Source organism: Rhinoraja longicauda, chromosome 11 (assembly GCF_053455715.1).
Source record: "Rhinoraja longicauda isolate Sanriku21f chromosome 11, sRhiLon1.1, whole genome shotgun sequence".
Taxonomy (NCBI): domain Eukaryota; kingdom Metazoa; phylum Chordata; class Chondrichthyes; order Rajiformes; family Arhynchobatidae; genus Rhinoraja; species Rhinoraja longicauda.
The window spans coordinates 48,521,059-48,538,795 of NC_135963.1; the positions used below are offsets into that span (position 1 = coordinate 48,521,059).

The following is a 17,737-nucleotide window of genomic DNA, read 5'->3' on the forward strand; positions in this document are numbered from 1 at the left end:
ACGCAAACAATTTTTTTATCAATGAAAAAACTAATATAATCAGAAATAAATATTAGTCTGTTTAACAAAGTAAAGAAAGTAAACTTCCATTACCGGCTGTTGTGAGACCAATAGAAGATCCTGAGGTGGTGAGGTAGATTTTGTATCGCTGTCTGAAGATTTACCAATAGACCGAGCACCACTTGAAGTTAATAACTTTTTAGATGCAGCCTGAGACATCGTATCTGTAGCATTATTTTTTTTTGCAATTTTAAAGCTATGAAACTTCTTAGCATAATTTGCCATTTCCAATGGCTCAGCATTTTCAGAGTTTCTTGATGAAAATGTAGACATTTCTTTTTGACAGATTGTGGAGTGCTTAGTAGTTTCTTCATTGACCAAGTTGGTGCTTTTAGAATCATTAGATGGCCTTTTAGACAGTTTAAATTCTCTGTCAACTGATCCTGAGGTTGCTGGTGCTTCAAACGATGTGCTTGGCTTTTCGACCTCCAAGGCTTTCACATAATCACCAGGTTTTTCTGAGAAATTAGTCAAATGAGAACTTGTTCTTGCAATACTGGTTTTATTCCGGATCTGTTCCAAATTTTTGGATTTCTTTCTGAGTCCTCGCAAGCAATTTGATATTTTGTTACATTTCTCCCAAAAACCAGATTCCAGACATTTTGATCCATCACTAAAATTTGCTGTATTTTTGACCGCTTTCAGAGGTGATTGGGTTACCTTCCACACATCAAACTCTTCCTTGGATATTTTAGGCTTTTTATGCAAGTTCATATGGAGAGATTTATCATTGGAACTATCCAATTCTTCGAAGTTTGTTAGAACATTTCCTGAATCTGCGGAATTTTGCATTAGATTGAAATAATCAGGTGAACCTTGCAACTTTGGGGACTTTTTTGTTTGTTCTTTAATCTCAAATTCCTTATGAAGTTGTCTAAATTTATCATATGAAGAAGTGAGTTTGCCTAATGTCTGTGCAGGTTCTAATGTGGATTGTTTACTTGCATCTTTCTTTTTAGCCTCTTTAGCTTCTTGCAACAAATATGAATGACTAACAATGTTTTGAAAATCAGTTTGTAAGCTTCCACATATAGGCCTACTTATTTTTGCTTTCAGCGCCTCTAGATCTACTTCCTCTGTTAATCGTTTTGTTTCACATTTAAATAAATGCTTGCAAAATTTAGAAGACTGACATTTTTTACATTCACTCGTCTGCTCTCCTGGGATGTGTGCATCAGCTGCATGTTTCATAGACGGTGAACCGCTTTGCTTTTCTTTGCTATTTTCTTCTTGTTTATGCTTCTTACGCTTCTTTTGCTTTGATTTGGATCTTCTTTTCTCTTGATCAGACAACGAAGTTGTCCCAATCGAAGCTGCACTTTGAACAACATGATGCTTACATTTCTGTAAATTGAGTTCATGCTTTTCCTTTGAATCTGGTGATCTAGGTAAAGAACATAACATAAAAATCCTAATAATCTTAGTCACACTGTTTACCTAATGCTCCCTCATTTCATTCTGCATTCATGGCAATAGATTGGCTAATGGAGAAGATATTATCTTTACAGCATTAACTCTTTAATGAAGTAAAACATGTTATTTCAATTTGCCACTATGACTGAATCTAGGACTGTATTCCTCCACAAGTAGGACTAAGATCAGTACTTTTCAATTCATTATGTCCAAAGTAAAGAGATCAGAACTGGGAAAAAATAGAGATAAATGTTTAAGTTGCAGAAAAAGGGGAATGGGAAAGAGAACAAGGATTTTTGACAGGATGAACAGGACAGACTGAATGAGGAAAGTAGTGGAACCAGATGAAAGAGGATGGTGAACATGATTAAACGATATATCGGGAAATGTGCAAATAGGAGCCAAATTAAATCTGAAATAGGAGCCAAATTAAATCTGATTTTAAGAGAGAAAAATAATGATAATGTGAGAAATGGCTGGAATGGTTTTCCGTGCGAGTATGGCTGTGATGTATCAATTAAATTACTAGTAATCCTGAAGCCTGAAGTAACATTCCAAACACTGAGCTTTAAATTCTTTTTCTGGATGGGAGAAGTGGATGAGAGAAATAGTACAAGAAATGTGTTTCCATAAAACTTCTGTCCTCTCACCTGAAGCTTAGGCCCTCAAGCTCTAGACTTCCCTGCCCTAGGAGTTAGATTCTGACTAACTACTCTAACCATACCCCTCATAATTTTGTGAACAGCTGTAAGGTCACGCCTCAGCCTGTTATATTCCAGTGAGAATAAATTCAGTTTATGCAATCCCACCTCATAACTGTAGAGCCTAGGCAACATCCTGGTGCATCTTTCCTGCACTCTCTATTGCCATGCTTTTTGTAGTGAGTCGACCAGAAATGTACATTATACTTCAAGTGCAATCTAACGAACGTTTCATACAACTACAACTTTAATGTTCAATCCCTTTGCCTATGAAGACAAGCATGCCAAATGCCTTATTGATCACCCTCTCCGCCTGTGTCTCCACTCTCAGGCAGCTATGGAATTGCACCCCAAGTTCTCTCGGTATAACCATTCCTTAGCTCCCTGCCATTTATACAAGAAGTCCTACAAGAATCTAACCTCTCAAAGTGCATCACGTTACACTTAAGTAAAATTCCATCCACTATTCTCTGCCTCACTGTTCTGTGCCCAACTGTATCTTCAGACAACCTTCTTCGCCATCTACAACCTCCACCAATTTTTGTGTGGCCTGCAAACTTGCTAATCAGACCACCTAGGCTCTCATCAGTCATTTATATTCATTTCAAATGACAAAGTCCCACCATCAATTCCTGCAGTACACCACATGTTGTGCACATCCAATCAGAAAAACATCAATCCACCACTACTCTCTGCCTCCTATTACCCAGTCAATTTTCAATGCAGTTTGTGAATATGCCTAAGACCCCTTTGGAGTTCAGAAGAATGACAGGAGATCTCACTGGAAAAGGACAAAATTCTTTCAGAGCTTGATAGGCAGATACAGGGAGGATGTTGCTCCTGGCTGAGGAGTCTTGAACGTCATGTCAGAGGCCACCGTCTCACAAAAAGGGATTTTAAAATAAGATTTTCTTCATGCAGATCTGTTGAATTTTTAGTATTCTGTAACGTGCAGGGGAGGGGGGAGTCTGTAGAGGCCCAGTCATAGATAGTTTTCTGGATATTAAAGGAATCAAGGGTTATAGGAGAAGTGCCGGAAAACGCTGTTGAGGTAGAAGATCAACCATGATTGATGAATGATGGACTCCAGGAGCCAAATGGCCCACTTCTGCTCCTATATTTTAATTACACTCGATTTACAGCACAACAGATTAAAGACAGCGAAAGAGGAGGGGGAAGGTTATGAGCAAGCAAAATGATTGTAAGGAAGCAAAAGAAAGGGATAATGCAGGATCTGATGGAAAGGTACCATAAAAATTGTGAAAGTGGCTTTGGTACAAGGCTGTGTCATCACCATGACACAGAGATAACAATAGCAATAAGATGTGGTAAAATCAGAAAAGTATACAAGATATTAGGGGTGAAAGTGATGTTTGGCAAGGATATGTGCAGAAGACTATGGTGTAATAGGATGAGGAATGGAGCATGTAGTCTATAGGACCAGATTAGAGTAAGATACTAAAAGTATGAAAGGCCACTTGAGATTGTGTAATCCTGTAATTTCATCAGTCCAAAACCAAATGCACTTCTTGCAAGATCCCTTCACCAACCACCACCTAAAACGCATATCAGGTCCTCAGTGGATACGAACCTTGGCCGGTAAGATTTAGCCCATTCTTCTTTGGACTGCTTGAGTGTTGTGGTAGTTTCTAACTCCGCATGGCTCTAAAGAAAAAATATAAAACAATAAGAAATCAAAAATTCAGAACATGTTATACTTATGCAGTGATTATAAATTTTGTGTAACAGATAAAATCCATTTACTCCTACAAGCTCTTTGTCGAAACTCAAACACCTCTTCAAGATCATATCTTGAAATTTTAAAAGATCCTCAGTTTATTGTGGAAATTATACCAGAAAACTGAAAACATTTCCAATAAATTAGCAAGTCACTAAATGTAATACTGATATTGAAGGTGAAAGAAAGACAAAATAGAGAATTAATGTCAGTTAACGAGATCAGTTGTCAGGAAAATTCTACGTCTATTCTTGCTAAAAGTGCAATGAAAACATTGTAGTGGCCTGGCGGAGGCCAGAGAAAGGCAAGACGCCAGGCAGTAATATGACGATTTAATGGAAAGAAAATGTGTTTAATAAATCTAACTATTTTGGAAGGAAAACATGAAATCAATGGATTTAGTACATCTAGATTTCCAAAGGCAATTGATCAGCTATTGCACAAAATGGTAAAAAATATAAATGTCGAATATACTCAGCACGTCAGGCCACATTATAGGAAGACAAAACATTAGACAATAGACAATAGACAATAGGTGCAGGAGTAGGCCATTCAGCCCTTCGAGCCAGCACCGCCATTCAATGCGATCATGGCTGATCACTCTCAATCAGTACCCCGTTCCTGCCTTCTCCCCATACCCCCTCACTCCGCTATCCTTAAGAGCTCTATCCAGCTCTCTCTTGAAAGCATCCAACGAACTGGCCTCCACTGCCTTCTGAGGCAGAGAATTCCACACCTTCACCACTCTCTGACTGAAAAAGTTCTTCCTCATCTCCGTTCTAAATGGCCTACCCCTTATTCTTAAACTGTGGCCCCTTGTTCTGGACTCCCCCAACATTGGGAACATGTTTCCTGCCTCTAATGTGTCCAATCCCCTAATTATCTTATATGTTTCAATAAGATCCCCCCTCATCCTTCTAAATTCCAGTGTATACAAGCCCAATCGCTCCAGCCTTTCAACATACGACAGTCCCGCCATTCCGGGAATTAACCTAGTGAACCTACGCTGCACGCCCTCCATAGCAAGAATATCCTTCCTCAAATTTGGAGACCAAAACTGCACACAGTACTCCAGGTGCGGTCTCACCAGGGCCCGGTACAACTGTAGAAGGACCTCTTTGCTTCTATACTCAACTCATCTTGTTACGAAGGCCAACATTCCATTGGCTTTCTTCACTGCCTGCTGTACCTGCATGCTTCCTTTCATTGACTGATGCACTAGGACACCCAGATCTCGTTGAACTCCCCCTCCTCCTAACTTGACACCATTCAGATAATAATCTGCCTTTCTATTCTTACTTCCAAAGTGAATAACCTCACACTTATCTACATTAAACTGCATCTGCCATGTATCCGCCCACTCACACAACCTGTCCAAGTCACCCTGCAGCCTTATTGCATCTTCCTCACAATTCACACTACCCCCCAGCTTAGTATCATCTGCAAATTTGCTAATGGTACTTTTAATCCCTTCGTCTAAGTCATTAATGTATATCATAAATAGCTGGGGTCCCAGTACCGAACCTTGCGGTACCCCACTGGTCACTGCCTGCCATTCCGAAAGGGACCCATTTATCCCCACTCTTTGCTTTCTGTCTGTCAACCAATTTTCTATCCATGTCAGTACCCTACCCCCAATACCATGTGCCCTAATTTTGCCCACTAATCTCCAATGTGGGACCTTGTCGAAGGCTTTCTGAAAGTCGAGGTACACATCCACTGACTCTCCCCTGTCAATTTTCCTAGTTACATCCTCAAAAAATTCCAGTAGATTTGTCAAGCATGATTTCCCCTTCGTAAATCCATGCTGACTCGGAACGATCCTGTTACTGCTATCCAAATGCTCAGCAATTTCGTCTTTTATAATTGACTCCAGCATCTTCCCCACCACTGATGTCAGATTAACTGGTCTATAATTACCCGTTTTCTCTCTCCCTCCTTTCTTAAAAAGTGGGATAACGTTTGCTATCCTCCAATCCACAGGAACTGATCCTGAATCTATAGAACATTGAAAAATGATCTCCAATGCTTCCACTATTTCTAGAGCCACCTCCTTAAGTACCCTGGGATGCAGACCATCAGGCCCTGGGGATTTATCAGCCTTCAGCCCCATCAGTCTACCTAAAACCATTTCCTGCCTAGTGTGGATTTCCTTCAGTTCCTCCATCACCCTAGGTTCTCCGGCCCCTAGAACATTTGGGAGATTGTGTGTATCTTCCTCAGTGAAGACAGATCCAAAGTAACGGTTTAACTCGTCTGCCATTACTTTGTTCCCCATAATAAATTCCCCTGCTTCTGTCTTCAAGGGACCCACATTTGCCTTGACTATTTTTTTCCTCTTCACGTACCTAAAAAAAACTTTTGCTATCCTCCTTTATATTATTGGCTAGTTTACCCTCGTACCTCATCTTTTCTCCCCGTATTGCCTTTTTAGTTAACTTTTGTTGCTCTTTAAAAGAGTCCCAATCCTCTGTCTTCCCACTCTTCTTTGCTATGTTATACTTCCTCTCCTTAATTTTTATGCTGTCCCTGACTTCCCTTGTCAGCCACAGGTGTCTCTTAGAAGACACAATGGTGCAGCTGCTGCCTCACAGCACCAGAAATCAGAGTTCGATCCTGACCTTGACTGCTGTCTGCGTGGAGTTTGTATGCTCTCCCTGTGACCACGCAGGTTTCCTCCTGGTGTTTCGGTTTCCTCCCACATTCCATGGGCAAGTTCTTAGGTTAATTGGCCTCTGTAAAATTGCCCCTAATGTGTAGAAATGCATGAGAAAGTGGAATCATATAGAAATAGTATGAATGGGTGTGTAAGAGCTATTTGTGTTTATTATCTATCTTAGCATATTATATTATTTTGTATCCTTCTATATTAGTTTTGGACATCAGGGTGTTATCGTGAGATAAATACTAGGCTTACATATATGAGCATATGTACATATATGGACTGGGAGGAGCCAGAATTATAACTATAATTGGGAAGGCAGTGACGTTATGTGTTAGACACGAAGGAGCCATGGCAAGATTCAAATTCTTACCAGATCTATGACTAATATACTAATCTGTTTGTATCACTATTTCAATAAACAACTAATTAAACTGTAACGTTGTGAAGATCTCTCTTGTTGTTTGCGTCAAGAATAATTACTCCACTCTTTTCATGAAAGTGGTAAGCTTAAGAACTTTATTGGGAAGGACTAAGTTGCCGCTGAGGGTGATTAGTGGTCAGCATGGACTCGGTGAGCTGAAGGGGCTGTTTCTATAATGTATCTCTCAACTAAACGAAGAGGACACTTCATCAGAACTCTCCTTCCCAGTTCTGACAAAATGTCTTCAACCCGGAATATTAACTCAGTTTCTCTTCCTGAAGATATGGCCTGGCCTGTTGAGTACTTTTTCAGATTTATTTTCACTTTTTATTTTCAATTTTTCTAATTCCAGCATCTGCAGTTTTTTTTGTTGATTTTTATACAAATTGGTTGCAATATAAAATGAGGGTGAAAGGACAGGAAAATGTGTCGTTAAATAGCACTGGTGAAGGATTTCCAAAAAGTTAATTTGCAAGTTGAATCTGTAGTAAGGAAGGTGAATGCAACGCTAGCATTTATTTCGAGAGTGCTACGATACAAAAACAGGGATGTAATGCTGAGGCTTTATAAGGCGCTGGTCAGACTGCATTTGGAGTATTGAGAGCAGTTTTGGGCCCCATATCTGACCAACGACCTGACCAGCTGACCAACGACCTGAACGCGAATTGCAGATGGTTCAATTCTATACTGCTATCATTGAGTCCGTCCTCACCTTCTCCATCATGGTCTGGTTTGGCTCAGCCACCAAGCACGACATCCAGAGGCTGCAACGGATCGTTCGCACAGCTGAGAAGGTTGTTGGCTGCAACCTTCCCCCCATTGACGAACTGTACATTGTGAGGGCCAGGAAGCGGGCGGGCAAGACCCCTCTCACTCTGGCCACAAACTCTTTGAAGCATTTCCCTCTGGAAGGTGACTCCGGACTGTCAAAGTAGCCACAGCCAGACATAAAAATAGCTTTTTTCCATGAGTGGTAGTTCTACTCGATAACCAAAGTCTGTAGTTTTTGCTCTGGTTTATTTTCACCCACATGTTTAGTCCGTAATGTTGTATCCTTATTGTTTTGATGTGTTTATGCTTTATTCTTAATTGTTAACTGTATGTTTGTGTTGTTATTTGTGAGCAGAGCACCAAGGCACATTCCTTGTATATGCACATACTTGGCCAACTTATTCATTCATATCCGAGGAAGGATGTGCTGGCATTGGAGAGGGCCCAGAGGAGGTTTACGAGAATGATTGGGTTAACATATGATGAGCGTTTGACACACTGGGTCTGTAATCACTGGCGTTTAGAAGGATGAGGGGTAACCTCATTGAAACTTACCAAATAGTGAAAGGCCTACATAGAGTGAATGTGGAGAGGATGTTTCCACTAGTGAGAGTCTAGGACCAGAGGCCATAGCCTCAGAATAAAAGGATGTACCTTTAGAGAGGAGATGAGAAGGAATTTCTTTAGTCAGGGTGTGGTGAATCTATGGAATTCATTGCCACAGACAGCTGTGGAAGTCGTCAATGGATATTTTAAGGCGGAGATTGACAGATTCTTAATTAGCAAGGGTGTCGGGGGTTATGAGGTGAAGGCAGGAGAATGGGGTTAAGTGGGAAGATAGATCAGCCACGAATGAATGGCGGTGTAGACTTGTTTGGCCGAAGGGCCTAATTCTGCTCCTAGAATTTATGAAGATTACAAGAAACATTTGGCCGTAAGCAGCACCATTCAAACTACATTACTTCTAAGTCACCATTGGCAGATTGTGTTGATTACCTTTTTCTGTGCTGAATTGTTTCATGATTCTACCTTTCGTTTCAGTGCACTGCACTGCACAGAGCTCCGTGCCAAAATATACTTCAGGTTCACAGCATTATGGAGAAACTCAGGGACATTCCTCGGGACTCATTTGATTGACTGATAATGGTAATTGTAGGAAAATCTTACCAATTTTGTTTTTTTGGGGTATTGTGATGATGAAGATTGCACTGATAATGAGCTCTCTCCACGATGTTGTATCGGTTGATCAGTCTCGCGTTTTCCCCCCTAATAATTATTCGGAAACAAATTTTGGTTAAAATGAACACGGATAAGTTCAAGAATAACATCCAATATACGACATTGATGACAGTAAAACATTGCAGACAGAAAAGTCTGATAATAGATTTCAAGGTCAACTAACCATTAAATCAATCTACCCCAGATGAAATGTGCACTATTTCATGGTTAAAAATCAAAATGGGGTATTTTCTCTCTCTTTTTGGAAGGAAAAACTGGTTACTTTGCCTGCTTCAACTTAAAATATTCCCTAATCAAAACAGGAAATGTCCATAAACAGCATATTAATTTCCAATTGAAGAAAGAAATTGAAGGAGGTTGAACTTAAATGTGAACACATTCCATCATCTCGGAAGTCTCATCTTGTTAATAAAGAAATATGACTTTGCAAGCAACCTTGCAATAATAAACATTAATCAATTGCCAAAACAAACAAATTTAGATTATCTATATGACAGAAGTGCTAATATTATTAGCTTGTCAAATGTGTAGCTAAACTCAGCTCATTCATCTTAAGTTCACCGCGGTATATCAAATAAATTAGGATAGATACTTTTGATATACACAAAGTGCTCTGCAAATTCTCTATTGCTTCTCAGATTGGAGATCTATAATCAGTGGTGTGTAGCAGGGATCAGTGAGAGTTTCTTTATCAACCATAATATATACATAAATGGTTTGAAAGAGAATATAAGCAGCATGATTGATAAGTTTGCAGATGACAACAAAATCAATGGTGCAATGGACAGTGAAGAGGTTGTCTAAAATTACAACATAGGATCTAAATCAAGTGGGGAAAATGGGAAAGGGGATGGCTGTCAGAATTTAACTCAGACAAGTGCATAGTGATGTATTTTGGCAGGTTAAATTAGGCCATGGCAATGAAAAGGCTCTGGGGGGGTCTCTATTGAAGATACAGACCTTGGAGTATATGCATAGGCAACCCCCGTGTTAATGCTGTCCGAGTAATCGAAATTCACCCTTACAAATTTCACAAAATCACTACCCAAAAATTTGAGGTAAGGAATAAAATTCACTCATGGAATTTGTGTGAAAAAAGTAAATAAACGATTATTTTTTCTTATAACTCGCAATTTCTGAAACATGCACAGGTGACACCGTGACAGTATGAAAAATCACGATGCACTCCATTTTATAGAAACCCAACTCTCGTCGTCCCCCCATAACAGGGGGGTTGCCTCTACATAGTTCCCTGAAAGCAGCAACATAGGTAGACACTATTGAAGATGGCTTACCTTCAGCAGCCAAAACATTGAGAATAGGAGTTGAGACATCAGGCTGCATTTGTACAAATTGTTGTTCATACAAGAATTTGAATATTGTATGTAGTTCTGTCACCACTCTCTAGTGAAGCAGACCTCCCAACATTCGATTGTACAAATTCATAATTTTGATGCCCAAAATTCAGAATTTTACATCAATATTCATAATATGACGCGTAATGCAACTTTTCAGCAAAAAAAAGTATACACGCCAAATGCGCGTACGCGTTGCGCTACATTCATGTGTGAAAAATAACTATTAGTTCTTGGACTACATGTACATGTACAATGTCAGGCCTATCATGAGTATATTCTGCTATTTATAGAAATGTTATTGAACAGATACTTATTGCAACAAAGAAAATAATTGTTGTTTTGTTTTTTCTATTTTTCTTTTTCCTTACACATCCTAATTCTCTTGGTATTGAATAAAACAATGGTCATAAAATGTATGATTAAGTTATGAAGAAAGAGTTGATATATGCGACTCGGCTAAGTATATGGAAGCACTTGTTGAAGTAAATTCGCACATTAATTGATAATCAGCCCAAAAAGGTGGTAATTGGCTTTTCTGCTGTGTTTTATATTTTAACCCCATCTTAATCAATTTAGTTATATAAGCTTGCACTTAAATTTAATATTTACTCATTACAATGCCACCACTGATTTTCTCGCACTCTTGGTTTCAGAGCTTTGCTGGTTTATCCAGCTGGCCAAGGAAGACGGCTATGGGGATAGATGTGCTGGCTCCAGCTGGGCTGGAGTTCCAGAGCCCCGGCCGAAGGTTGCAAATTCAACCCACCAATCGGCCATGGAAGTCCCGATGAGGTCAAGATTGGCTGCCTTGCCCAGCCTAGGTGCCACATTTTCGGGGAGATTTCCAGGGCAGGGGGATTTCTCGCAGAACCCCTAGCGACCTCTAGCGGCCGAATTGACAAATTGCAATTACCGACTGTTTTGCAGAAAAATACGAGCCGAAATCGGAATGGCGGAAATGAAATAAGAAAGCGGAAACTTTCTGCCAAATTCAGAAGGATTGGGAGTGGTGAAGGTATACAAAAAAAAGACAAGGACCCTCTCTAGTTTTCTAGTTGTCCCTGCAGCAAAGGAAGTTGAGGGGTAACCATTTAGAGTTTTCTAACATTATGAGACGCATAGATAGGTAGATAGTCAGGATGTAGTAGTCTTCGACTTTCCCAGGATAGGGTAGTCTAAAACTAGAGATCATAGGTTTGATTAGAGAAGCAATATGAAGGGCAAGTTTATCCCCACAGAGGGTGATGAATATGTGCCAGAGGAGGAGGTAGAGATAGGTACAATTACAACATTTTAAAAGATATTTGACAGATAGGAAAGGTTCAGAAAGATATGGGCCAAACACACACAAATGGGACCACGACAGATAGGCATGCATCTTGTTCAGCATGGAAGGGTTGTTTCTGTGAAATATGACAACGAATCCATAAATACAGGTTTAATTCAATAATCAATCTTACCGTCAGCATGAATTAAGAAAGAAAACACAGCATAATCTGCACCCCCACACCTTACAAAAATGAAAAGTATACTTTCTTTTGACAAACTCCCCAAGTTGTTGGTGTTGATATGAATTCAATTTTCTTGCTCAGTGAAGTGAAAGTTTGGGTCACTTTCAAGGAATTTTTTAATAATTAAAATAAAACTTCACTTCTTGCATTGTTAGCTCTGAGATTCAAATTAAGATCTATCCTTTCTATCATAGCGTTGTTCACCAAGGCAAGTCAAGATGTACATCTTAATAATAATCTCAAATTTTATATGTAGAGCACTGTAGGATATGGTGGCACATTACCAATGCCTTTGATGTGTAGGAAAATAACAGATGCTGGTTCAAATAGAAGATTGACACAAAATGCTGGAGTAACTCAGCGGGTCAGGCAGCACCTCAGGAGTGAAGGAATGGGTGACATTTCGGGTCGAGACCCTTCTTCAGACTGATGTTAGGAGACGGGGCAGGACAAAGATAGGATGTAGTAGGAGACAGGAAGATAGTGGGAGAACTGGAAAGGGGAGGGGAAATAGAGGGACAGAGGAACTATCTGAAGTTGGAGAAGTCAAAGTTCAGATGTAAATTGCCCAAGCGAAATATGAAATGCTGTTCCTCCAATTTGCACTGGGCCTCACTATGACAATGGAGGAGGCCCATGACAGAAAGGTCAGAGTGGGAGGGGGAATTGAAGTGCTGAGCCACCGGGAGATCAGGTTGGTTAAGATGGACTGAGTGAAGGTGTAGAGCGAACCGACCATCAAGGTGCGTTTGGTCTCTTCGATGTAGAGAACTTGACATCTGGAACAGCGGATACAATAGATGAGGTTGGAGGAGGTGCAGGTGAACCTCTGCCTCACCTGGAAAAACTGTTTGTGTTCTTGGATGGAGCCGAGGGGGGGGGGGGGGGGGGAGGTAAAGGGACAGGTGTTGCATCTCCTGCGGTTGCAACGGAAATTACCTGGGGAAGGGGTGGTTTGGGTGGGAAGGGACGAGTGGACCAGGGAGTTATGGAGGGAACGGTCTCTGCGGAAAGCAGAAATGGATGGAGATGTGGCCAGTAGTGGGATCCCGTTGGAGGTGATGGAAATGTTGGAGGATAATTTGTTGTATATGACGGCTGAAGGGGTGTAGTCAAGATAGCTGTGGGAGTCAATAGGTCTGCTATGCGGAGGAGAGTATTGGTAGATGGAGATTGGCTGGTTCTGCGGTTGAGGAAGAAACAGAGGGCTTCAAGACCATCCCGGTGGGGGATGGAGGTGTAGAGTGACAGGAAACCGAATGTTATTGAGGAGACGGAGAGCATGTGAGGTGTCTTGGACATAGGTAGGGAGGGATTTGACCAGGGTGGAAAGGATGGAGTCGAGGTAGGTGGAAATTAATTTGGTGAAAATTAACCAGCCAATCTCCATCTACCAACACTCTCCTCCACCTAGCAGAGCTGGTTTTTAATCTCAAAAACTTCTCCTTTGACTCCTCCCACTTCCTCCATATCCGAAGCGTAGCTCTGGGCACTCGCATTGGCCCTAGCTATGCCTGCCTCTTTGTAGGGTACATCTAACAATCCCTGTTCCAGGCGTACACTGGCCCCATCCCCGAACTCTACCTCCGCTACATTTACGACTGCATTGGTGCTACCTCTTGTACCCATGCAGAACTCATTGACTTCATAAATTTCACCACTAATTTCCATCCTGCTCTTAAATATACTTGGACCATCACCGACATCTCCCTACCGTTTCTGGATCTCACCATCTCCATCACCGGAGACAGACTAGTGACCGACATCTACCACAAACCTACTGATTCCCACAGTTATCTTGACTGCTCTTCTTCCCACCCTGTTTCCTGTAAAAACTCTATCCCCTACTCCCAATTCGTCCGTCTACGCCGCATCTGCGTCCAGAATGAGGTGTTTCATACTCAGCCATCAGAGATGTCCTCATTCTTTAAGAAACGAGGGTTCCCCTCTTCCATTATAGATGAGGGTCTCACTAGGGTCTCCTCTATATCCCGCAGCTCTGCGCTTGCTCCCCCTCTCCCCATTCGTAACAAGGATAGAGTCCCCTTGTCCTCACCTTCCACCCCATCAACCGTCGTATACAACAAGTTATTCTCCAACACTTTCCGTTACCTCCAAGGGGATCCCACTACTTGCCACATCTTCCCATCTCTACACCTTTCTGCTTTCTGCAGAGACTGTTCCCTCCGTAACTCCCTGGTCCACTCGTCCCTTCCCACCCAAACCACCCCCTCCCCAGGTACTTTCCCCAGCAACCGCAGGAGATGCAACATCTGAACCTTTACCTGTCCCCTCTACTCCATCCAAGGACCCAAACAGTCTTTCCAGGTGAGGCAGAGGTTCACTTGCACCTCCTCCAACCTCATCTATTGTATCCGCTGTTCCAGATGTCAGCTTCTCTACATCGGCGAGAACAAACGCAGGTTCGGCGATCATTTCGCACAACACCTTCGCTCAGTCCGCCTTAACCAACCTGACCTCCCTGTGGCTCAACACTTCAAATCCCCCTCCCTAGTCTGATCTTTCTGTCATGGGCCTCCTCCATTGTCATAGTGAGGCCCAGCTCAAATTGGGGGAACAGCATCTGATATTTCACTTGGGCAGTTTACACCCGAGCGTTATGAACATTGACTTCTCCAACTTCAGATCGTTCCTCTGATCCTCTCTTTCCCCTGCTCCTTCCCAGTTCTCCCACTGTCTCCAACTACATCCTATCTTTGTCCCACCCCTTCTCCTAACATCAGTCTGAAGACGGGTCTCAACCAGAAACATTACCTATTTCTTCTCTCCCGAGATGCTGCCTGACCCGCTGAGTTACTCCAGCATTTTGTGTTTACCAATGTCTTTGATGAGGTCATCCAGTAACAATCATATTCTTTTTGTTTCTACTCCTTTGTTTTAAACCAACTGTCAACACATAATACTATATACACAGATAGGGTAGACAGTCAGATCCTTTTCCCCAGGGCAAAGTTTAAAGGAGATGTGCAGGGCAATGTGTGTTTTTTTGTATCAAGAGGGTGGTGGTTACCTGGAACATGCCACCAGAGGTGGTGGCGGAGTCAGATACAATTGTGGCATTTAAGAGACTTTTAGATAGCCACATGTATATGCAGGGAATGGAGAGATATGGTCATGGGCAGAGAAACAAGATTCGTTTAGCTTGGCCTCATGTTCAGCAGAGACATTGTGTGTTGAAAGGCCTGTTCCCGTGCTGCACTTTTCTGTTTTATGTTCTGAATACTTTGGTGTTGCATTTGACTTCCCAAAATGCATCATCTCACTTTTGATCAAAAAACTCAATCAAATTTGTGAGACAGGACCTCACTTATGCAATAACTATCCCTTATATGTCCCATGCTTACCCAAATTAAAGTAAATCTTGTCTCTCAGAACCTACCACAATTATTTCCCTTCAACTGATGCAAGGCTCACTGGCCTATAATTTCCTGCTTTGTTTCATTAACAAAGGAACAACATTTCATAGAAACATAGGTGCAGGAGGAGGTCATTTGGCCCTTCGAGCCATTGTGATCATGGCTGATCATCCACAATCAGTAACCTGTGCCTGCCTTCTCCCCATATCCCTTGATTCCACTAGCCCCTAGAGCTCTATCTAACTCTTTTAAATTCATCCAGTGATTTGGCTTTCACTGCCTTCTGTGGCAGAGAATTCCACAAATTCACAACTCTCTGGCTGAAAAAAAATCTTCTCGCCTCAGTTTTAAATGGCTTCCCCTTTATTCTTAGACTGTGTCCCCTAGTTCTGGACTCCCCCATCATTTGGAACATTTTTCCTGCATCTAGCTTGTCTAGTCCTTTTATGATTTTATACGTCTCTATAAGATCCCCTCTAAACTCCAGTGAATACAAGCCTAGTCTTTCTAATCTTTCCTCATATAACAGTCCCTCCATCTCAGGGATTAACCTTGTGAACCTATGCTGCACTGCTTCTATAGCAAGGACGTCCTTCCTCAAATTAGGAGACCAAAACTGCATGCAATATTCCAGATGTGGTCTCACCAAGGCCCTATACAACTGCAGAAGGACTTCTTTGCTCCTGTACTCAAATCCTCTTGTTATGAAGGCCAACATGCCATTAGCTTTCTTCACTGCCTGCTGTACTTTCCTGTTCTCCAATTTTCTGGAACCTCACCTGTGGTTCAAGAGAACACCAAGATCTCTGTCAAGGCTCCAGTAATCTCCTCCCCTACTTCCATCAATATCCTGGAACCTATCCACCTTAATGTTTTCAGGACACCCAAAATCTCCTGGGCAATGACAATGCAGCAACAACTGGAGGCACACATGATGGATAGCTAAAACCATCTTGATGAATCTCTTATGGTTTCTCAGCCAAGATCAACTGAGCTCAACTCTTGCTGTATGAATGTACGAATGGTAGAGCCCTGGGAACCAATATAATTTATAACTACATAAAACAGCAAGAAAATTAACTATGAACATAGTTGAGTAGTCCCTGTGAAATTCAAACACAAATGGAAGCAAATGCCATTCAACTTTCAGATGTTAAGATCCCATTTCAGAAAACATAGCAACTAAAAGTTACGAGTTGAAGTTTACAGAATATATCAAGCATTAGGACTTAAGAAGATTAAAGTAACGCAATCACACCGATGACAAAATAAACATAAATTTTGGTACAAATATATTGTGTCAAAAAACTATAAATTATCCTTGAGATGCGTGGCAGGAAAGATTTGATTTAAAACGAAACAGGTATTTCAGAACGACAAAAGTATCCTTACAACATGGTTGGGACTGTGCCTTTGTGACTCTGATTTTCTAGGTGGAGATTTTTGCTTTTCCCTCTTGCGCTTTGAATGTTTTCTTGACATCTTTATTTCATTTGGGAATCTAAAAAAGGAACAAAATATATTTATAGCAATTCATGCCTCTGGTTCACCCATCAATTTCATTTCTCTTGGGTTACTCTACTAGTTTGATTTACCGTTGCTTAATTTTATTCATAAATTATTTTCCAACTTTGATCTTCTGCAAGCTTCCAATAAAGCCCAATGTAAAAAACACAGACGGCTGGTGAAACAGCGGCTCAGGCAGCATCTGTGGAAGGAAATAGACAAGGCGCCGTTGTGGGTCAGGACCCTACTTCAGAAGCCTAATGTAAGTCTGAGGAACACTACCTCATTTCTCGATTAGGCATGTTCCACCCTGATGAAAAGTAACAAAGCTGTAATGTTAACTCTATTCAAAAACGAAAACAACCAAAGAAAATACTAGAGGGCACACTATATTCCTGTTAACTTCCATCTTGTGAGATGGTCTTAGTTTGCCTACTCACAGACATTACTTCACAATTGCATTAAACAAGAATCACAGTGGATTTTCTGTAGGCTCTCACTGGGAGGATTCCACAAATTGTAGATAGCTTTAATCAAAATCAATGCTCAATGCCAACTGACAGTTAGGTCATTAATCATGGCATCATAATTTTTTAAAAGCCACAAGTTCCACCCAAAACCAAAGATACTAGAGGAGCAAGATAGACCACTCGGCCCTAAAAACCGTAGTATGTCATGGCGCCATTTTAGTAGGCAGAAACTGGCAGAAACATTTAAAAAGAAAAATAACAAAAATCTGCGAATTGATAGATGATATATAAGGCCCCTCATGGTAGGTTGATCATAAGATCAAGATATATGGGATCAACATTGACTTCGTATCTTAGATTCAGAACGGGCTTATCCACAGAAAAACAAAAGAGTAGTGGTGGAAGGACATTATTCTGGCTGGAGATCTGTGACCAGTGGTCAAGTCAAGTCAAGTCAAGTTCCACAGGGATCTGTGCTGGGACCTCTGTTGTTTGTCATATATATAT

The 17,737-nt window shown here is 41.2% G+C and overlaps 1 protein-coding gene across 3 annotated transcripts in view; it reads right to left on the reverse strand.

Annotated features, from left to right (window-relative positions):
* The window catches only part of swt1 (SWT1 RNA endoribonuclease homolog), a 100,509-nt gene that overhangs the window by 80,430 nt on the left and 2,342 nt on the right, over positions 1 to 17,737 (reverse strand). For all 3 annotated transcript variants that reach the window (XM_078407600.1, XM_078407598.1, XM_078407599.1), the window contains exons 2-5: positions 16,647 to 16,755; positions 8,937 to 9,035; positions 3,766 to 3,839; positions 94 to 1,444 (exon numbers count right to left, since the gene is read on the reverse strand). In XM_078407600.1, the coding sequence (XP_078263726.1) occupies positions 94 to 1,444; positions 3,766 to 3,839; positions 8,937 to 9,035; positions 16,647 to 16,736 (1,614 nt within the window). In that variant the 5' untranslated portion in view covers positions 16,737 to 16,755. The remainder of the gene's footprint in view (positions 1 to 93; positions 1,445 to 3,765; positions 3,840 to 8,936; positions 9,036 to 16,646; positions 16,756 to 17,737) is intronic.